Below are 18753 nucleotides of genomic sequence, written 5' to 3'. Positions count from 1 at the left end.
TCTCAGGAAACAGGACTGATTGCAGTGAGCATCAACTAAGAAGTGAGACATGACTCTCTAAGGCTCTCATTCCTCACTTTCTCTGGCTCCCAGAGGCTCCCATGTCTCTCTCTCTCTCAGGCCCACACTAATGAGAGCCTGTGGGGTTTCTCTGTAGCCTAACAACCAGCATGATTGTCCCTGCCCAGATGCCAAGAGCCCACAGATTACTGCTCTCCAGTCGCCTGAACAAAAATAATTAGATAGAAGCCTTTGAGCCATTTTCTTGTTTACTTTTCCACAAACGTCATATGCAGATATGTTATTTGCTACAAAATATTCCGGAGTAGGTAGATCAGGTGGCATGACACTGAGGTGTCAAGGCTGGAAATAAATCTTTGTTTAATGTGGGAAACAGGTTATAAAACTGAACATCCAATTATGGAAGAGAAGTTTTGTCTTTTCTTTTTGTCTGACGTAATAGTAAAAGAGATGTGTCACTGTCTGGTGGTGACATCTTGGAAGTAACGAGGAGGATCCGTAGTATGATAGGCAGATAACTGCCTTAGTAACACTTGCAAACAAATTCTGCATATAAGCTCTATAATACACTATACAGGGGCATAGATGTTTCCAAATGTGGGCGGGACAGCTTATTGTAATAATTGAGAATGCAGCCATTATATGCAGCCGTTATATATTAATTATATATTCGTAATAAAAGTGTGTGTGGCAGTGTCCAACCCATATACATTTAAACCTACGCCTATTGTATTACCTAACCAAAACTTGCAATACTCCTGTAGTAGTCCGCAAGGAACATGAGTGGTAATGTTGCCATCTAGTGGTGAAACGGGCTGAACTGTCTTACATGCTGATGTCTCATAAACGCACAAAGATGTATTTGAAATTTAAACAGCAACAAACACAAAAATACTTTGCGGGAAACATATGTATTTATTGCCTAACAAGATGGTAGTAGTTCTGTAGTACATAAATAGGTATCCAAACTGCATGCAAATAAATATGCTGTCTTTATCTGATGAGTATTTGATGGACAATGTTATGATAGCTCCCTGCTCCCAGTAAATCTAACAGAAACGTGCAGACGTGTCAAAAAATAAAACAGGTGGGTTACAGTCAGGCAACAACAGTGCACAGAGCTGACAATTTAATTTCAATAAAACATTAACATTAAGCATATAACAATAATCATAAAGATAATCTCTCAGAAAACAGCCGATTCCTATGAGACAGCGATCAAGAATATAATCTTGCACTTGGTGAGGAAAATAACTATGGATTCTTTATAAATCCTGATCATTTGAGAAGTTACATGAGAAAGTTAGTCGGGATTTTAAAAAAAAGATGACGCAAGACGCAGTGAACAGATGTTATCATCGACTCCCCCCAAAACCACACCTTCAAATACGTGTCGATATATGTCCAAAATACAACAACAATCAGGAAATTAGGTTTGCGTGCAGCAAGTTTCCTGTTGCTACCCTCGAGAACTAGTCATCTGTTCAGCTTTCAACGAAGGTCAGGACATACATGATCAGGACATACATGGTACACAGTTACAGGCTGCTGGGTGCCCTCTGTAGTGAGTTGACAGTGACAAGAGATGAATAAGTGGGTACGACCGAACAAGGGACAAGATAAGATTTGGTGCTTCATACAAATTCACTTTTAAGCAAACTTATCAACAACAAATGAAGGGTATCTTCTTTATTGTATGTCTTTCAGTATCAGTGAAGTGACGCCTGCCTACCACTGTAAAGCATATGGGTCCTTCTGGTCCACAGCACTGCAGGCTTTCGCTCTGGTCTTGTGTTTCCAACATCTATTCCCCATCCTTACCTGATCCATTGTACATTTCCGTCCGCACCAGTCCAGAGAAAAAGCCTGCAAGTACCGTTGCGGTCTCAAGCATCAGAGTATCTCATCCCTATCTCAGTGTGGTGACCTCTCCATGCCCCTCCAGCCATCCCCGGCCTGCCCTTGTTGGCCAGTGTGCAGGGCTGGGGTGTGGTGGAGGAGAGCATGGTGAGGGCGAGCGTGACGGCGCCTCAGAGGGCCTAGGTCAGGGTGTCCGGGTGCAGGCCTATCCTCTGGAGCACGTCCTCGGGCATACACAGCACCGGGTTGACAGGCTTGATCTGCTCATCGCCCATGAGGGAAAGCCCCGCCACCCCAAACAGCGTGTGGAAGGGGTCCACCTGAGAAGGAGGGGCGACAGACAGGTTAGGATAGGCTTGGAAAGGCTGAGGTGTGTCTCACAGGCAGCTGTGTTGGTGCTTGGATGGCAGCTGGGAAGAGATATCAGAATGCTGTCACGGCGAAGGGAGATACGTTTGGGGGTAAAGAACACTGAGGCGTGACAGGAGGGCTGAATCTCCTGGTTGTAGCTCACCATATCTCCTGGTCGATCCGCAAAGCCGCCCGTCTCATCATCTTGGCAGGCTAGAATGAAGGATCTCAGCTTGGATTTGTCGATCCAGTGGATTCTGCCTATGATCTTCAGCGAGGCCAGCACCCACCACGAGTAGCACACATCGGGTAACTTGAGTAGAGCAAGAGAAGGAAGTAGGTTAGTTGTACACAACACTTGGACTCATTCCGAAGGCATAACTTCTCAGACAATACGAAGCCCAACTTTTTCAGAGCACTTACCTTTTCAGGGCGACCGTTGAGGCCCCCGGATGGTAGTTGTCTCTCACAGAGCCACCAGCCCAGCAGGTCAGCGTTAATCTGGTGGAGCTGCCCCGTGAGGGACAGGAAGCCAGTGCAGCAGTAGATCTGAGAGAGGGAAGAGAAGAAACAACGGAAAATGGTAGAAAATTCACCAAAATTCTCACAAGCCTGAAATTGTTAACCCATCTGCCAGATATGTGTTGGGGGGGGGGGGGGGGGGGGGGGGGATAACACTGTGAGTGTGAGTACCTGGCCGGCGTGAGACTCAGAGCCAGGCCTACATCCGAACCCTCCATCGAAGTTCATACAGGACAAGACAAACTCCACCGCTTTGTCTACGTTGATGGCATCCAACTTGCCCTTGATAGGACAAAATATCATAAGACGTTTGTATTTACCGATGAATCTATTGGTAGTATGCCTTTAATGAATGTGCGCTCCGCTATTCAATTTGACATGCTTATTTGTCCACGTACCAGTAATGCAAGCGTCGCAACCGCACAAAAGGAAAACCGTGTGTCTATTTCACCTGCAAAGAGTCAACACGTTTATGAAAAATATAACAATAATACCTTCATTGAACTGGAGTCCTCATAGCAGCATCTTTACATTCATACTAAGTATTTTCAGGGTTTATAGTTTTACAGTAACTGCAAGAGCAAAGGCTATCTCACCCCATTTGTCGCCTGCGAAAGATCCATCCTCTTGCTGCAGTCCCCTGATATATTCTACCACCATGTCCACGTCAATCACATTGACATCATCATACAGGGACAAGATCTGAGGGAGATGTCACAGATGAGAAAAGCACAAAGAATTCCAACATACAAATGATTGGGAACATTAACAACTCAACTGTAGGGTTGGATAACTTCTGATTCAATTTCAATTGCATTCCAATGTAAGCTATGCAGCATGTATTCCTTCAAAACTAAATGACATCAAGGAGAACTACATTTCACACTGTGTCACCTGCACTGCACTGAGGGTGTAGAGCAGGTGAGGGTCGTGCCCGATGCTGGCACTGAGGCCTCCACACTCATGTTGACAAGACTTGATGAAGTCGGTGATCTCCTCACGGTTCATCCTGGAGAGCTGATCCATCAGGTCCATGACTGTCAGGCCCCAGTAGATCCCACTCATCCTCAGGTACTCTGACAGTGTGTACTCCTGTGTGAATTAAATAAAACAGGAAAAAATGAGGAAATGACACTTGACCTCTAACTACAACATGCCGAGGTGTTAATTGGGCTGACCATTTTTAAGCAGACCAATATGTCTGACTTTGTGTACATACATAGTCGTCTTTTTTGGCGCCATAGGCAGCAATGTAGTCTGCATGTTTATCCAAGAGGAGTGTACTTGGGGCATCGTCCTTGATAACGACATCTTTTACTTGGGTGCCCTTAACAAAACAAAAAAACAAAAGACTCCGTTAGCTATAGACAAACTTAGCTAAATAAGTTATGGATTGTGGACAATGGCAATGGAACTGTTACACATACTATTAATGTTATGTCGACGATACAACAATAATCGTACTAGCTGGGTGTGTAACTGTAATCATCCTAATTATTGTTTAGATGTTTGAACAAAATGTAATTCTAGAAGTATCTAAGAGAGCTAGCAAGCTGATTAGCAAATGATTTTTAGACCAATACAGATAGCAGCAGTTAGCTAGAAGCTAAGTGTTCCTTGCTTTCCATCCTGGATCGAGAGTAATTCCAGTTATACTCCGATGTAAGGCCATCATATACAATAGTAAACAGTGGCATATGTAAAATTATTATATTAAAGCAAATAAACGTGATAATGTATCTGAATCAAGGTTACCATTCTTAAAATCCTCGCATCATCTGAGTCGCAGAAAATTTACGTCATAACATCTGATACGTCAGCATGTGAGCACGGGCTGAGGTTCATTTATTTAAGCATGTATTGTAGCAGCGTTTTATACACTTAAATATGAATTACACTAAACCATGTTAAGATAAATACTCCGCGCACACCTTGCGTGAGAGCCTGGCTTTACTTTACCCCCACTGATTGGTATGACAGATCCAAGTCGTGCAATATAATAAATGACAAATGCAATAGCAAATTTAGTATACACAAGTTTATTCAATTGAAATCTAATAGGATGTAGGTTTAACAGTTGGAAAAAGGGTTTGCCCACTTTTGACCCATTTGATCATTAGTCTTCAGTTATTCACACACACAGTAGGACATTAACCACTAGCCAGGCTGGCAGACATCATGTGACCGTGCAAGCAGAGCCGTGCCACAATGACTGATATTTGGAATTAGCCTTAAACCTACTGTTAAAGTGAGTAAGGCAAGAAAGTATGAGATGCAAGGCAACCAACATTCGGTATACTGTGAGTACCTGAGTTGAACTGAATTTTCACTCATGTAAATACAAAATATCTGACATAACATTTCAGCAAGGACAGGACGAAAGCATTTCCAGCTCATTTCTTGAATCTCCCAAAGTGTTCACGAGAAATGATTAGTCTCTGAATCTGGGCGGTTCCTTCGTAGATCTGAAAGAAAAAGAATATTAAGTTATAGCGCCCAAAATGATTCCTCAATTAACAGAAGAGGCTAACAGAGCTAGTGCGTTTACCAACCTGGTAAATCTTGGCATCTCTCATCAGTTTCTCCACTGGATATTCACTGTTGAATCCGTTGCCGCCAAACACCTGTACGGCATCGCTAGCCACCTGGTTAGCGATGTCTCCAGCGTAGGCCTTGGCAATGGAGGCGTAGTACGTGTTCCTGCGGCCCGAGTCCACCTCCCAGGCTGACCTCTGATAGGCCATCCTAGCCAGCTCCACCTTCATGGCCATCTCAGCCAGGAGGAAGGATACCGCCTGGTGCTGTGGTCAAAGGAAGAGTAGAGTAGATCAAGGAAATGCATCTATAATGTGGAGAAGGGAACTACAAACATATCCAAGTCTGTTAGCTTGAAATGCTAGTGCATGTTCTTACCTCAGCGATGAATTTTCCGAAGGTTTTCCTCTCGAGAGAGTACTTGGTGGCCTCATCCAGCGCCCTCTGTGCCAGGCCTGTGGCCCCTGCAGCAACCTGCCCGATATACAACCACCATCAGACAACCACCATTTCACAAACAAAAACATGATTGCTAGTTGCTTCGAGAGTGACTAACCGGTGGCCGGGTTTTATCAAAGGCCCCCATAGCAATCTTGAAGCCAGCTCCCTCTCCAATCAGGACATTCTCCTTGGGTATCCTCACATCCTCAAAAGTGATGCCCCTGGTGTCTGAGCACCTCTGGCCCATGTTCAGCTCCTACACAGAGAAACCCACCCAGAAGGGGATTACCACATTACATGATATCAAAAAGTATTTTAGTAGTAGTAGTAGTTTAGTACCAATGGTGCTCTTTTACAGAATCTTACCTTCCTGCCAACGAGGATTCCAGGAGTGTCTGCGTCGACAATGAAGCCTGTGAAAGCCTTGCTGGCTGGGCATTTGGGATCGGAGTCAGTGCGCGCCAGCAGGAAGTACCTTTGAAAAAGAGGAAGTCAACGTCGATCCTCCATTTCCAAAATGCCTCAGATTGGTTGAAGATTATGTAAAGTGCGCAACTCAACACACCAGTTAGCTTTGCAACCATTGGTGATCCACATCTTCTGTCCATTGACAACATACTCATCCCCCATTTTCACTGCACGCGTCTTGATGGCTGCAACATCTGAGCCAGCCCCAGGCTCTGTCACACCGTAGGCCTGTCGACAGAAATACAACTGAGTTTCCAGGCCTTTGTTGATTTGTGACAAACATTAACATTTCCATATTAGTCCACCTGTCACATGGTAAGCAAAGGAAACACTTACACACATGAGTGGTTCCTCAGTCATTCTCCCCAGGTATTTCTTCCTCTGTTCATCATTGCCGGCAATGATAACTGGCATTTGCTATGTAGATGACACAGCAAATATCACTGGTCCGGCCATCCAAAGTTGGTATCAATACAGATCAAGCAACCTCACCATTCCATTAAGACTGAATACTTTCAACAACTTACACCCAGAGAGTTGGCCTCAATGGCAGTCTGGACTCCAGTGCAGCCATAGGCCAGCTCTTCTGTGATAAGGCAAGAATCAAAAATAGACAGACCCATTCCACCTAAAAAAAAGTAAGAGACAAATGTTAAATTTAACTTATTAATAAGGGTCGAGCACAGTGCCTGCACTAAAGAAGAGACAAAGGCATACCACAATCTTCTGGAATGTGAGAGTTCATCAGACCCAGCTCCCATGCTCGCTTAATGATGGGGAAGGGATACTATACATGGAAAAAGGTCATAAAGACATTTGAACGTTGCTTTGGTCAAAAGCTTCTGGTGAATGATTCAAATGGCAAATGTAATGAAAGCATGACACTTGAAAGGAAGGTACAAATTCAGGAGATGTATTCCCACTCTAAAATTGCCAATCACACTCACTTCACCACTTTTATCATATGCTGCTGCAGCTGGGACAATCTCCTCCCGGGCGAACTTGCGAGCCAACTCCTGAAACTCCTTCTGTTGTTCGGTAAACTCTGTTGACAGGAGCGGCCATGATGCGACACTGGAACTCGTTCAAAATCTAAAAATAACTTGTGTTGTATGCATCCAAGTGTCCTACTCACCAAAGCAGAACCCTCCTTGTGTTACAGGACTGGTAGCTGCTCTTGCGCTGGCTGTAGCACTTGTGCTCTGAAGCCGGAGTCCTGTCTGAATCCCAGCTCTCACAACCTTTAGGGCAACATGTAGCACGGAAGAGGGCAAATCAACAGCCAGACTAACTTCGTTCTAAGAATCTCAGTTTGCATTTTGTTATACAGAAAAGGCAGGTACAGTATTGGGGTGCATTCACACTCAGAAGGCAACCCGATAAAGACAGCATTTTTTATAGCAAGAAATGTATGTAACCCTTCAGTCTCCACCTAATGGCTAAATACGTCAAATACGTTACAAAATAAAACAGTGTTGTAGCTGGTTTAGCTAGCCTACATCCAAATTTTGGATAAGAATGATGATAGTCTAATGCTAACAGATAGAAAACAACTGAATTTGGAATTAACTGCCTTAGTTTTACAATACTGTATCAAGCAGCGTCACGACAAAACAGGCAAAGCGCCCGACGCACAGTTATCTAACCTTAGTAGCTACAATACGTTGATTGAGGATTCGCATTTTTACAAAAAACAAAACATTACTGAAACCCAAAGATACTTTTTCCGTATCTTAGAGTCGTCTATAAATCGAAGTTACCTTGTTCAAAAGCATTGTTATGATTACGACGCAAACGTCCCTTACGAATATCCTTGAGATCTACCACCACCTTTGTACCACCCAAAAAAATGGATTGTATCCAATCACAACAGCGGTTTACATCACATGACTAGTACGATGACTTTTGCCCTACTTCCTTACCTAATGTCAAATTAACACTCAATTTTATTAAACTTCTAGGCCATATCGCAATATATTATATCAGATTCGAATACATAAATAAGTGTACAATGCCACAGTACTACTGATTTAAAGTGCTCTCCACGTGCCACTCAATTCACCCCTTAAGTTAAATTATAGTATAGATAAAATGATTCAGATTTAACTTGGGAGTTATAGTTAGTGTATAATAGTACTTGTTTATAAATGTCTTTGAGCTTTATATTTTACTTTACACAAGATTTATGCAATACTGTAAAGGTTCACTACAGATGAGTTACCTTCATTGATTTACTATACTCAATGAGGTCTCGTTTATGTCAATCCACAGGTGTTGATAATGCCTCTTGTGACCATCATTTGCATGGATTTCTAACATGATACCTTATTACAGTGGTTCTCAACCCTGTCCTCAGGGACCCCTGTCCTGCATGTTTTAGATGTTTCCCTGCTCCAACACACCTGATTCAAACAAAGGGGTAGTTATCAAGCTCTGTAGAAGCCTGGTAACGAACATATATTTGAATCAGTTGTGTTGGAGCAGGGAAACATCTAAAACAACCAGGACAGGGGGTCCCTGAGGACAGGGGGTCCCTGAGGACAGGGTTGAGAACCACTGCCTTATTAGAAGTCACACTGAATGGCAAATATAAGGTCCTCCCCCAAAAAAATTATAAGTCTATTGGTTTATTTGTAACAAATGGCATTACACCGACATTATCGTCTTAAATCCAGTCATTCAAAAACATCCTGGGAATTACTTAGTTACAACCACAATGGATTAATCAGCATCTTTGATGATTCAGTTTAACAGCAGTTACAAGTTTGATGGACTTGTTATTCAGCAAAGAATAATGTACACATTCTTATTTCTTAAGACTTTATTGAGTAAACAAATCCAATTATGCATGATGGTCAGTTTGTCAATACAGGTGGAATGTTCTCAGTCTTCGAAAGAGAGGAGCCATTAAGTGACCCAGCCCTTCTGCTGATTGAGGTTAATCTGGCACTGGAATGAGATTGGACAGCTATGAGGACAGCAGCCCAGTCACTTGGCAGTGCAGTCACAGCAAACATGCATGAACACTAAACAATTCCTACACCCAAACCTACAAAATGTTGCTCCATGTTACCTAAAATGCATGACTGCAATAAAGACACAGAAGGCAATTCTGGGACGTGTGGGTTTTATTGACGTAGTATCAAACAGCTGTACATCTATTTGCCTTTCTTGGCCTTGATCTTCCTCAAGTAGAACTCAAGCTCCTTGCCTTCCAGGATGTATCCGTCTGCCCTGCCACACTGGCCAGGTCTGGAGGCAATGCAAGCTGCAGGAGAGGAGGAACAAGCAATGACTATCAAGATTGAAAACGAGACACACACCACCCTGGTCCTAGCATGTGTTATTTCAGAAAAATAAAAAGTCTCATCGCAGGATATTCAGCAGCAGAACTGGATAAGATTTCATCATCAATAACAAGATGGCAAACAGTCTTAACAGATGCCCCTCTCCAAGGTTACTCAAGGAACCCAATACAGGCAGGAGAGTCTAGGGACATGCTGGAACAAAGCCTATGAACAGGGAGGTAACCGCTCCATCCACAACCAGACAGGGACTCACCGAGCAGTTTGCCCTGCTGGAACTGCTCCTCCAGGAGGCTGCTGATCTTGCACGTCTTTTTACGCTCGTCAAACTTCTTCTGAATCTTCTTGGACCTCTTCTTGTTCAGGACCTCCTCCTCTTCGGGAGTCTGTCAAACACCAAGGGGGTTGGAAAAGTCAATTACATTAAACTCAGAATCCTGCAAGTGTCAGACGCAGCAAGGAAAGTTATCAAATGTATCGCTTTTATGAACCTGAAATGGTTAGATTAATTTAGATTGCCCTCAATGTGGCCATCAATTGCTGTGGCCAACAGAATAGCCTTCGTTTTGAAAGCATCTACCCGTAAGTCTTTCTCAGGGTCACAAATATCATCACTTCCATTCAGTAGCAGAACTGGACAATGTTATCATCATAGAAAGACCATAGGAACATGCATTTGTTTTGTGCCATTAACCTGTCTCCATACAGGGTTACGTACCAGCTTGGCTCCCTTCTTGCGTCCCAGAGGAGTGGCATAGTGCGCCTCATACCACTGCCTGAAGGGAAGACTGTCAACCAGAAGGATGCAGTTCTTCACCAGGGTCTTGGTTCTCACCAGCTCGTTGTTGGAGGCATTGTAGACCACATCAATGATCCTGGTCTTGCGAGTGCAGCCTGCAAAGATGCAGCGAGCATTTAATGGCCTATAGCCATTCTTCTCAACCCATCATCCCAACGAGCGTGAAGGGGGATATTAGGCTACATCTTTCTCAGGAGACTACAATAACATCACTTGCACTCAGTAGCAGAACTGGTCAAAGTTATCTTCATAGAAAGAGCATTTCCCAAGTCAAACTAATTACTGCTATAACTGAGCAGCACAAGATTAGACTTACACTCAGAGCCCCATGAGAAGTTGCCGACATCCAGCCTCAGAGCACGGTATTTCTTGTTGCCACCGCGGACCCTCACTGTATGGATACGGCGAGCTCCGATCTAAAAAGCAAGAAACAGACTTAACATCGTCCTGACGTGAACCACCACCAATGGGCACTGAAACATTTGAAATGCTTATTGTTGTGTGTCAGTGTAACTATGACAAGGCCTAACATTGGTAGGTCCAGAGCTTTGAACCAAAACGGTCAAAAAGGACGTTACCTAAGGTCACGTTCTCATCACCCACACAGTCATTTAACAATTAAAAATCATGTCGTGATAATTACCTTGGTGTTTGCAGCAGGACGCCCAAGCTCATACTTCCTTTTCTTGTGGTAAGGCTTGCGTTTACCGCCGGTCTTGCGGCGTTTGTGCCAGTTATCCCTCGAGATACCTGTAGCCCAGAGTAGTCAGGTTAGAAGTGGACAACCAAAGAATACTGGCCTCAACTGTAAATGTGCTTGAGTTATCAGTTCTCCAAGGTGATTTCCGCATGCTTTAGTCGGATTCAGCTTATAAGTCATCATTTTCACTCAAGCACTTCTAGCTAGGTACAACCCAGAGAACCCTGCACATGGCTACCTTAGCTTCAAAGCATGTTACAAGACCACATATTAAGACTGTCCTAATTCAAAGTAATTATACGGTTCAGTCTACACGAAAGCTAGAAAACACTTCTGTAAAAAACGAGCTAAACCTACACCAAAACTATTTAGATCCGTAAGCATTACAAATCACAGCCACGACAATCACCCAAGGCCTAGGATGAAACATCACCACTAGCAAGCAAGGTACTACCTTGGGTAGGCTACTGTAGCATCTACGGATGGAGTTACACAACAATTGACTAAATCAATTACTAATTGGCACATAAAGGACAAAACTGTACTAGTTAACAGGTCATAACCATGCGCCTTTAACAATGAAGGCACGAATACCAGTATAGTACGACAGCCTGCAAGAACACCATGCGAGAAGCCATCTTGAAACATATCAGCGATCACTTAAATTATTTGATAAAAATCCGATGCTATGAACATCTATTGACAAGTTCACAAGTATAACATCAGTCTAAAATAAATCTTGAACCAGTCGAACCATTATAATTCTATTCTTCTTGCAAACCATCTGATGGACATGGATTCTCTCTCTCGACAGATCACAAAAACACGTACCCATTCTCAGGCGCCGGCTAGAAAGAGAAATCGCAAAGGTTCACGGGGAAGTATGAAGCTTGCATCTTTCGCGAGAGTTTGCGAGATTTGGGAACAGCTCTTCGTCACACCCTGTCTGTGACTATACAACCTCAACTGTTGACCACTGCCATCTATTGTGAGAAAGTGATACTTAAATTAAGCAAACATCCGTTCTGGGGATCACCCTGGCCAGTAATAGAAAAGGCGGATAGACAAATATACTTCAAACTGCTGGCCACCATGGACAATGTCTCCAACCCTCTATATGACACCCTCATCAGGTAGACGTTTGTAACAGACTGGTCATGACACACTCAAGAAAGTGCTTATGGAGGTCCTAGACATAACTCTTAGCCAACTACAGTAAGACTCCATGGACAGTTGAACTATGGAAAACTACCAGTGTGGTACACAGCTAAGGTATTTTAACTAGACATGCTCAGTATTCCTGTACTGGTCATTTAGTACTATACGATATTATACATTTAATTCAGTGTTTTATAAATATTGTATATTTATTGTTCTGCCTTTACTATTTGAATTCTGCTGCTTAATTAATGCAAAAACGTTATTTCATTATATAGTTGTATTTAAAATTTAAATCTAATTCTAAACAAAAACAATCCATATTAATCTTGAACACTAGAAGGCTTTAAACTTTTGAGTAGTGGAGTGGCGTTTTGAATGTATAGCTTGCCTTTTTCCACAAACACTTTAAGCGTGAATAATGTTTTGCAGAATGTGTTTTGGTTTGGTGCCAAGAATATGTGAAGCCAAACCAAAACCGTAGCAACAAATGTCCCCCACTGGTGAAATTATGTATCAAAATGTTTGCCATGCGGTGCCACTAGATGGCGCCAAATACCACATATCTTAAAAGAAGACCTAGTTTGCTACTTCCATCATTTTGTTTTATATATCGTACACATACGGCCTACATTTGTTTTAAAATAACATGGTGAAGAAAGCAACACTTGAAGGTTGCATACGGGTGGACACTTTAAGATAGATTTTCAAGATAACTAAACAATAATATGAATTTAAAAGTAACTGATAAGTGTTGTAATTGGCTTATCCGCCCACCTGCTATATTTAATGTGTTTGATGAATGTGGCTGTCAACATCTCCCTGAAAATCCTCTAAATCAGGTGTGTAATGTAATGCTTCTCTGTCTAGGTGTAACCTAATATAATTAATATGCATATTTTTCACATAAAACATTCAATTTAAAACTCATGTTCTGAATAAGTCTTTCAAAAACACTTGTATACAAGAACAAAATCATATTTACACTAAGACCATTTTGAAGTAAATCTAACCTGATACAAGAACATTTAGTAAATGTAAAATGTAATCTAATAATACAAATGATTAAATATTAAACAATCTCCTGTTCAGTCAGCCAACCTTAACCCAGTTCAGCATTATGAATAAATGGAAACAAGGAATACTTTTACTGGTATGAAAAGATACATTATATACAATATTCATCCTCAAGACTAAACAGCATATTTTCCTATGAAAGTTTAATTTGCAAACAGACCTAGAACAGATAACACAACTGAACCGTAATAAACAATAGTAAAGTAACTTAGCCAGGACAAACTTGTACCCTGCATGGATAATGAGTAAATATAAATATAACTCTCATGTAAAGCATGAAATATGGAGGGGGTTGGGTAGTTATAAGCAAACAAACAAACCACCAGACCCCCCACTCTCTGTTACCTACAGGAGGCTACAGGCCTGCATCAATCATATGTTTCAAGTTTACTCTGGATTTAATTACAGGACTGTAAAGCAATAGCTTTATTTTCTTTTGATAAGATATCATTTGGATTTTCCTTTGAATCTACCAGTACATCTGAAATGGTTGAATAATTGAGTCCATTAAACCAATGGTTCTTTTTTTGTTTGAGTATGAATTGTAACCCAGTAGCTAGATCTACAAGACAGTCTCCAAAGTGATAAATGAAATTATGTTTTCAAATTATGTGTTTTAGGTTGAATTTAATAACTACATTGTTACAATAATGCTGGTAAGAGGACATAAGGGCACTGACTCCAAAACTTGAAAACTTGTCTTCATATGTTCTCTTGAGATGAGTAATTTTCCACAGAATTCCCCTCTGAACCTTGACTCCCAAAGGCAAGTCTATCTGGAATGGGAGGAAAGACATAACTGTCAGTAACAACATGCAAATAAAACTATATTGGAATCAACTAAGGCATCCTCAGTCGGTGGATATCTGTGGACAGTACCGTACAAGCCTACAAATACAGAGGAAGTGAATGAGGTGACTGTTGTCCTGTGATGCAACGATGAGGGTGTGTGTAGACCCAGCCAGATAAGAGGCCTACCTGCTTCATGCTCCCTGCCCCCCGATGGACCAGGCTGGGGATTCATCCTTGGGGACAGCTCTTCTTGGATGCCCTCTAAGCGGGTGGTGGGGGGAGGGGGGAAAAGAAGGGTACTGTGTATTCCTGAAATAAAACCAATACATAAACGTAATGTACAAAGACTCATCAAAATGATTAATGTAGGCCAAATGGCTCATGCAATTGATATTGGCCGGGTTTCTCAGATTCATTAAGAAGCTCTTAGCGTTAAGAGCTTCTTAACGAATCTGGGAAACCCGGCCAATGTCTGTTGTTGACACTTACAGACAAAGTATTCCCAGTGGTCGGTGTAGGTTCTGGATGGTAATGAATGGTTCCTGGTGCACGAGGGAAGTGTTGAAACACCATGGGTCCATAACCGCTCTTGAAAATCCCTTGTGGCGGTGGAGGCGGCATATTCACCAAGATAGCCGGGCATGCAGCATAGCCGGTGTTGATGCGCGAGTAGAACCTCAATGGCATCGGCAATGCCATCATTTCTCCGCTGAAGATATCCCTCTGAGCTACATCGCCAATGACATGCGGCAAAGGGGTAAAATGGGACGCGGCAGTGGAATCAAGCAAAATAATTAGCTCTCAAGCGAAATTGCTACAAATGGAATTCCTGAACAGTTTGGCTAACATTCTGCTTTAGGGTTAGAAGCTCGGTATACCGATCCACATACCTATCATGAAAGGCGCGTCGTGCTGGGACCCACTCCAAGGCATATGAGCAGTATAGCTATCTCGCCCATCGCCATCCCTGCAGTCCACCGAACCATGATCAGCTCCTCCATGGGGTAGCTTTCTTTGGGGCGCCTCGCGAATCGTCCATGGTTCTTCTGTGGCAGATATGTCACGTGTAGGAACTTCCAGCTCAGCATAGGTTTTATCTACTGCTTCTTCAAACCTACACGACGGAATCTTGACGACAGTTTCCACAAGGTTTCTGCCATCTGGTGACATTTGTACACATGCGTTGGCTGTTACCTTTTGGCCTAACGCTCCATCAACTGTCCCACTAATGTTGACAAAACTGGGCCTTTCCAAGGCCTCGTTCTCTGCTGAATCCTCAGTTAGAGCTTGATTTTTCTTGATTCGCCGCTGTTTAGCCATTATATTTGTTCTTTCAGTTATAAGGGCACATTTCCAGCAAATACACCGAGTAAAAGGACACCTTCCCACGTGCCCCTTCAGTGAAACGATGAATTCGTGATTTCTGCATCTGGCACACTTCGGATTCCGCGTTCTTTTCGGAGGAAGGCCTTTTGACGAATTTGCCTTGGAAACATTTGCCATGATTGCAGGATACGTATCAATACAAATTAGATTAAATTATCATCAGTCGTTGTACGTTGCCCAAATCACAAACCCTACAGATGTGTTAGCTACAACCAGGTGTTGAAACACTGAAAGGCAAGGCATTTGTCAATCATGGTGCAGACGATAATCATTAGAAGAGCACGAGGAGGACACGTGATAAGAGAATTTGTTACATTTCGGCGTGGGAAAAGTTGACAAACAATATTCCCACGAGCAACAAATATAGACATGAACACGTTTTCATTTTCTACGTGCCACACCAGAACGGTAGAGTACCTTGTCGTGTCTGTTGTCACTTAAGCAGTCTTGTTTTGGTTGTATTGGCTGTATAGATTAATTTGATTAAAGGTACAATAGGTAAGATTTTAAGTATGGCTGTCCCCTATTAACTTAAGCATCACAGACAGTGTTCCTAGACACTTATGTTCCAGCAATCCGGCCAGAGCTTTCCTTCATGTTGTTTTTCTGGTGTGAAACCATGCTCAAACCGTGGAAGTTTGTCAAGAATTGAGTGCAAGGTTACTCATATTAGAATAACAATAACATAAAAATGTTTGCTATTCATTGCTGCCTTAGTAAATACTTGAAGCTATACTAATCCTGGTTTATAATTTAACATGAAAATGTTAAACACATTGCATGCTGATAGAACCCTGATTTCTAATGTCTATCATTAACAATAGCCTATATTCAGAGAAAAACTAACCAAGTGGTGGCCTGTTATCCATCTGCCAAGGCCCTCCATCTTTGAGTATGTGGCTGTGTAGCCTTGGATATAGGGAATTATGACTGTCATTCAGATGTAGTTGGCTGCCTAGTACTCCACAGAGTGTAGGAACAGCATCAGGCAATCTAAAAGTTTCCACTTCAAAATATAATTCTCGTCTTGAATGTCAGATGCATACTTTACATTGTGTCCCCCTAAAGAACACAATCAACTGAAAGACTTATTTACTGTTTATGAATTGTCTAGTGCAGATTAGAAGCGCTATATATCTCACCCAATCAGCAGGCAGCATTGTAAAATAACGATGCCATCCATTGGTAGGAAGATGCCTATTGTAGGTTTTCCCGTACAGAATGGCACATGTACTGGTGAATGTGTGACAGGTGCAGTGTTACAGTGTTACTAATTGCTACCCAGCAGTGACAGGCAGTGTCATAGACAGCATCCCCGGTCAGCCATGCACCCTCGTCTTTTCAAACATGGAACACTGTCTTGAGAGGTGTCCTTTTAACGAGGGACTTGTTTCACACACATATTGTTGAATTCATACAGAGGATTACCCCGTCCACTACCTCGCCTCAGCCTTAGTGTGCTAAGAAAGGGATCACACACTTATAGACAAATCAAACTGCACTTCTATTTTTAATTAAGTCTTTCTTGTCAATTGAGCTATGATTTCAATGAGTTCTTCATTGCTGACATATATATATATATATATATATATATATGTATATATATATTTCTCTCTCTCTTTCACACACACTCTGATGTATTTTGCCTCCTGTCTAATCCTCTGTGTGCCGAATGCATTTTCATTTAGTCATGATTCACTCTCCTCAGAAAATAGGCTGAAAACTCAATTTAGTCTGTGTTATCTTGGACAGATGAGATCAAAATTTGATACAGATAATTTTCCCCACTAAAACTGTTAAGGGATTTCAGTAAACTAATTCTCCCTTCAACATCACACCCACAACCATTGGCTGTCATCAGTCTTTCAGTACAGAAATATTTATCAAAAGACACAGCATTCAAAAGTGTTAGACTTGACGCTGTTGTCTTCTATTTTAACGTAGCGTAAAATAACGTAGCCTAGGAATCTGTCATGTTTTTCTTGACTATCAGTAACCCCTTGTTTGTCTGTTTTTTCTTTTTACTCCTAATGAAGAATACATATGATTGAAGTGTTTGTAATAAAAACTCAAATATTCGCCAGTTGTTGTGAACCAGCACTTTTCTGCCGAAGGTCTGTGGAGAAAATGAAACTATGGTTATTGGCTTTCAGCACCTCAATTCCTGCTGCTGCTCACCAGGGCAAGAAAGGCCCTGAAGTGAAGTCAGATACATTTACATTACATTTAGTCATTTAGCAGACGCTCTTATCCAGAGCGACTTACAGTAAGTACAGGGACATTCCCCCCGAGGCAGGTAGGGTGAAGTGCCTTTCCCAAGGACACGTCATTTGGCATGGCCGGGAATCAAACTAGCAACCTTCAGATTACTAGCCCGATTCCCTAACCCGCTGAGCGGGAGTCAGTGCTGAGAGATACAGTGTTTGGTGTTCTGTGGACTGGAAGGTAATGTCTATAGATTCCCATTTTGAGTAACCATGAAAGGGTATGATTATGTGATGGCAGCTGGTCCCAGAGAATTCCAGACAACATCTATATTACCTTGACACAACCACATTTCCTACAGCCCTTGAAAGGATGAAAACATGCTAACCGACAAATGCAATGTATGTTAGCCAACTACAACAGTAATAGTCCTTCCCAGTCCACCAGTAACAACAAGGCCTTGTGCACAGTATATAGGCCTACATGCCACCTCCTCATGCCTTGCCTTGATTGGCTAAGGATGTGTGTGTGTGTGTGTGCAGAGGAGGGGGGAGTGCAGTTCTGCTTCAGCTTATCTCCATTAAAATGACTGATTATGCTGTCACCAGTGGTCGTGGCCTAGATTTGACTGACAGCATCGTTCATTTTGGCACAGGGCGCTGTAAGGCGCATTGTAAAGACCATTGTTGAACTCTTCTCTTCACAGTCCTGTAAGCACATTGTGTTAGGCAAGACCAAACAGCTCATGTCATTTCCTCGCAGCCATAGGGATGCTGGAGCCTCCAGTTCCACTTACAATTTGCATATAGACAAGAAGTGTTACTTTGCATAATTGTTTGGTGCATAGCCTATTAACAATGGGTTGTTAAACAGAAACAGTATGGCAGCGTAGAGGGGAGTCCCAGCCCAGACAGCCAACTGTGTACTTTGTACCCAAAGTCCAAGTGGACATTCCTGCCAGCGACTCGACTGACCCAAATATCACATTTCTTGCCACTTGTATCGCAAGGTACATACAGACTTTGTTTTGTTACATTGAACAATTGTGTTTACTTTATTTTATTGTCAACTCCTGTGCTAGGCAAGTGCAATGCAAGCTCTTACCACCAGGTGGATTACAAATTCTTAAACCG

The 18753-nt window shown here is 42.3% G+C and overlaps 3 protein-coding genes and 4 non-coding genes across 7 annotated transcripts; all 7 read right to left on the bottom strand.

The window, feature by feature from the left end:
- Nucleotides 1–916: 916 nt before the first annotated feature.
- Nucleotides 917–4570, bottom strand: rabggtb (Rab geranylgeranyltransferase subunit beta). Its single transcript, XM_084707790.1, has 9 exons — nt 4510–4570; nt 3974–4081; nt 3649–3846; nt 3351–3456; nt 3153–3205; nt 2926–3036; nt 2656–2781; nt 2396–2545; nt 917–2201 (listed from the first exon to the last, which is right to left on the bottom strand). Exons 1-9 carry the CDS (start codon nt 4510–4512, stop codon nt 2061–2063), a joined length of 996 nt encoding a protein of 331 aa, XP_084563916.1. The 5' UTR covers nt 4513–4570; the 3' UTR covers nt 917–2060.
- Nucleotides 4571–4777: 207 nt separating this feature from the next.
- Nucleotides 4778–8075, bottom strand: acadm (acyl-CoA dehydrogenase medium chain). The gene is made up of 12 exons (XM_084707788.1): nt 7959–8075; nt 7334–7439; nt 7146–7243; nt 6916–6985; nt 6726–6826; nt 6535–6615; nt 6296–6426; nt 6097–6205; nt 5846–5986; nt 5668–5763; nt 5307–5555; nt 4778–5219 (listed from the first exon to the last, which is right to left on the bottom strand). Exons 1-12 carry the CDS (start codon nt 7971–7973, stop codon nt 5148–5150), a joined length of 1269 nt encoding a protein of 422 aa, XP_084563914.1. The 5' UTR covers nt 7974–8075; the 3' UTR covers nt 4778–5147.
- A 998-nt stretch (nt 8076–9073) lies between these two features.
- Nucleotides 9074–9202, bottom strand: LOC146271094 (small nucleolar RNA SNORA35). The gene has a single exon (XR_014768443.1). It is a non-coding gene; the product is annotated as a small nucleolar RNA SNORA35 (small nucleolar RNA).
- A 106-nt stretch (nt 9203–9308) lies between these two features.
- On the bottom strand, nt 9309–11970 carry rps8a (ribosomal protein S8a). Its single transcript, XM_084707513.1, has 6 exons — nt 11834–11970; nt 10946–11052; nt 10619–10718; nt 10222–10397; nt 9760–9889; nt 9309–9466 (listed from the first exon to the last, which is right to left on the bottom strand). The coding sequence occupies exons 1-6, from the start codon at nt 11835–11837 to the stop codon at nt 9357–9359; spliced, it is 627 nt and encodes a 208-aa protein (XP_084563639.1). The 5' UTR covers nt 11838–11970; the 3' UTR covers nt 9309–9356.
- On the bottom strand, nt 10093–10161 carry LOC146271093 (small nucleolar RNA SNORD38). Its single transcript, XR_014768435.1, has one exon. It is a non-coding gene; the product is annotated as a small nucleolar RNA SNORD38 (small nucleolar RNA).
- LOC146271092 (small nucleolar RNA SNORD38) lies at nt 10491–10558 on the bottom strand. Its single transcript, XR_014768437.1, has one exon. It is a non-coding gene; the product is annotated as a small nucleolar RNA SNORD38 (small nucleolar RNA).
- LOC146271091 (small nucleolar RNA SNORD46) lies at nt 10801–10908 on the bottom strand. Its single transcript, XR_014768438.1, has one exon. It is a non-coding gene; the product is annotated as a small nucleolar RNA SNORD46 (small nucleolar RNA).
- Nucleotides 11971–18753: the final 6783 nt, after the last annotated feature.

The sequence above is a fragment of the Hypomesus nipponensis genome, chromosome 10 (assembly GCF_054491055.1).
Source record: "Hypomesus nipponensis isolate SF chromosome 10, ASM5449105v1, whole genome shotgun sequence".
In the NCBI taxonomy this organism is placed as follows: Eukaryota; Metazoa; Chordata; class Actinopteri; order Osmeriformes; family Osmeridae; genus Hypomesus; species Hypomesus nipponensis.
Note: the sequence above shows the minus strand (reverse complement) of the source record. Positions and strands in the feature narration are given on the sequence as shown.

Bases quoted from the DNA above. Each gene is read 5' to 3' on its own strand.
- acadm (XM_084707788.1), bottom strand. The intron at 5,764-5,845 runs GTTAGTCACTCT...TATATCGGGCAG, and splicing joins TTGATAAAACCCGGCCACCG to GTTGCTGCAGGGGCCACAGG. The intron at 5,220-5,306 runs GTTGGTAAACGC...TTTTTCTTTCAG, and splicing joins GAGATGCCAAGATTTACCAG to ATCTACGAAGGAACCGCCCA.
- rabggtb (XM_084707790.1), bottom strand. The intron at 3,457-3,648 runs GTGACACAGTGT...CATCTCCCTCAG, and splicing joins ACACCCTCAGTGCAGTGCAG to ATCTTGTCCCTGTATGATGA. The intron at 3,206-3,350 runs GTGAGATAGCCT...GACTCTTTGCAG, and splicing joins TTTCGCAGGCGACAAATGGG to GTGAAATAGACACACGGTTT.
- rps8a (XM_084707513.1), bottom strand. The intron at 9,890-10,221 runs GTACGTAACCCT...GGTGTTTGACAG, and splicing joins GCAAGAAGGGAGCCAAGCTG to ACTCCCGAAGAGGAGGAGGT. The intron at 9,467-9,759 runs GTGAGTCCCTGT...CCTCTCCTGCAG, and splicing joins CCAGCAGGGCAAACTGCTCG to CTTGCATTGCCTCCAGACCT.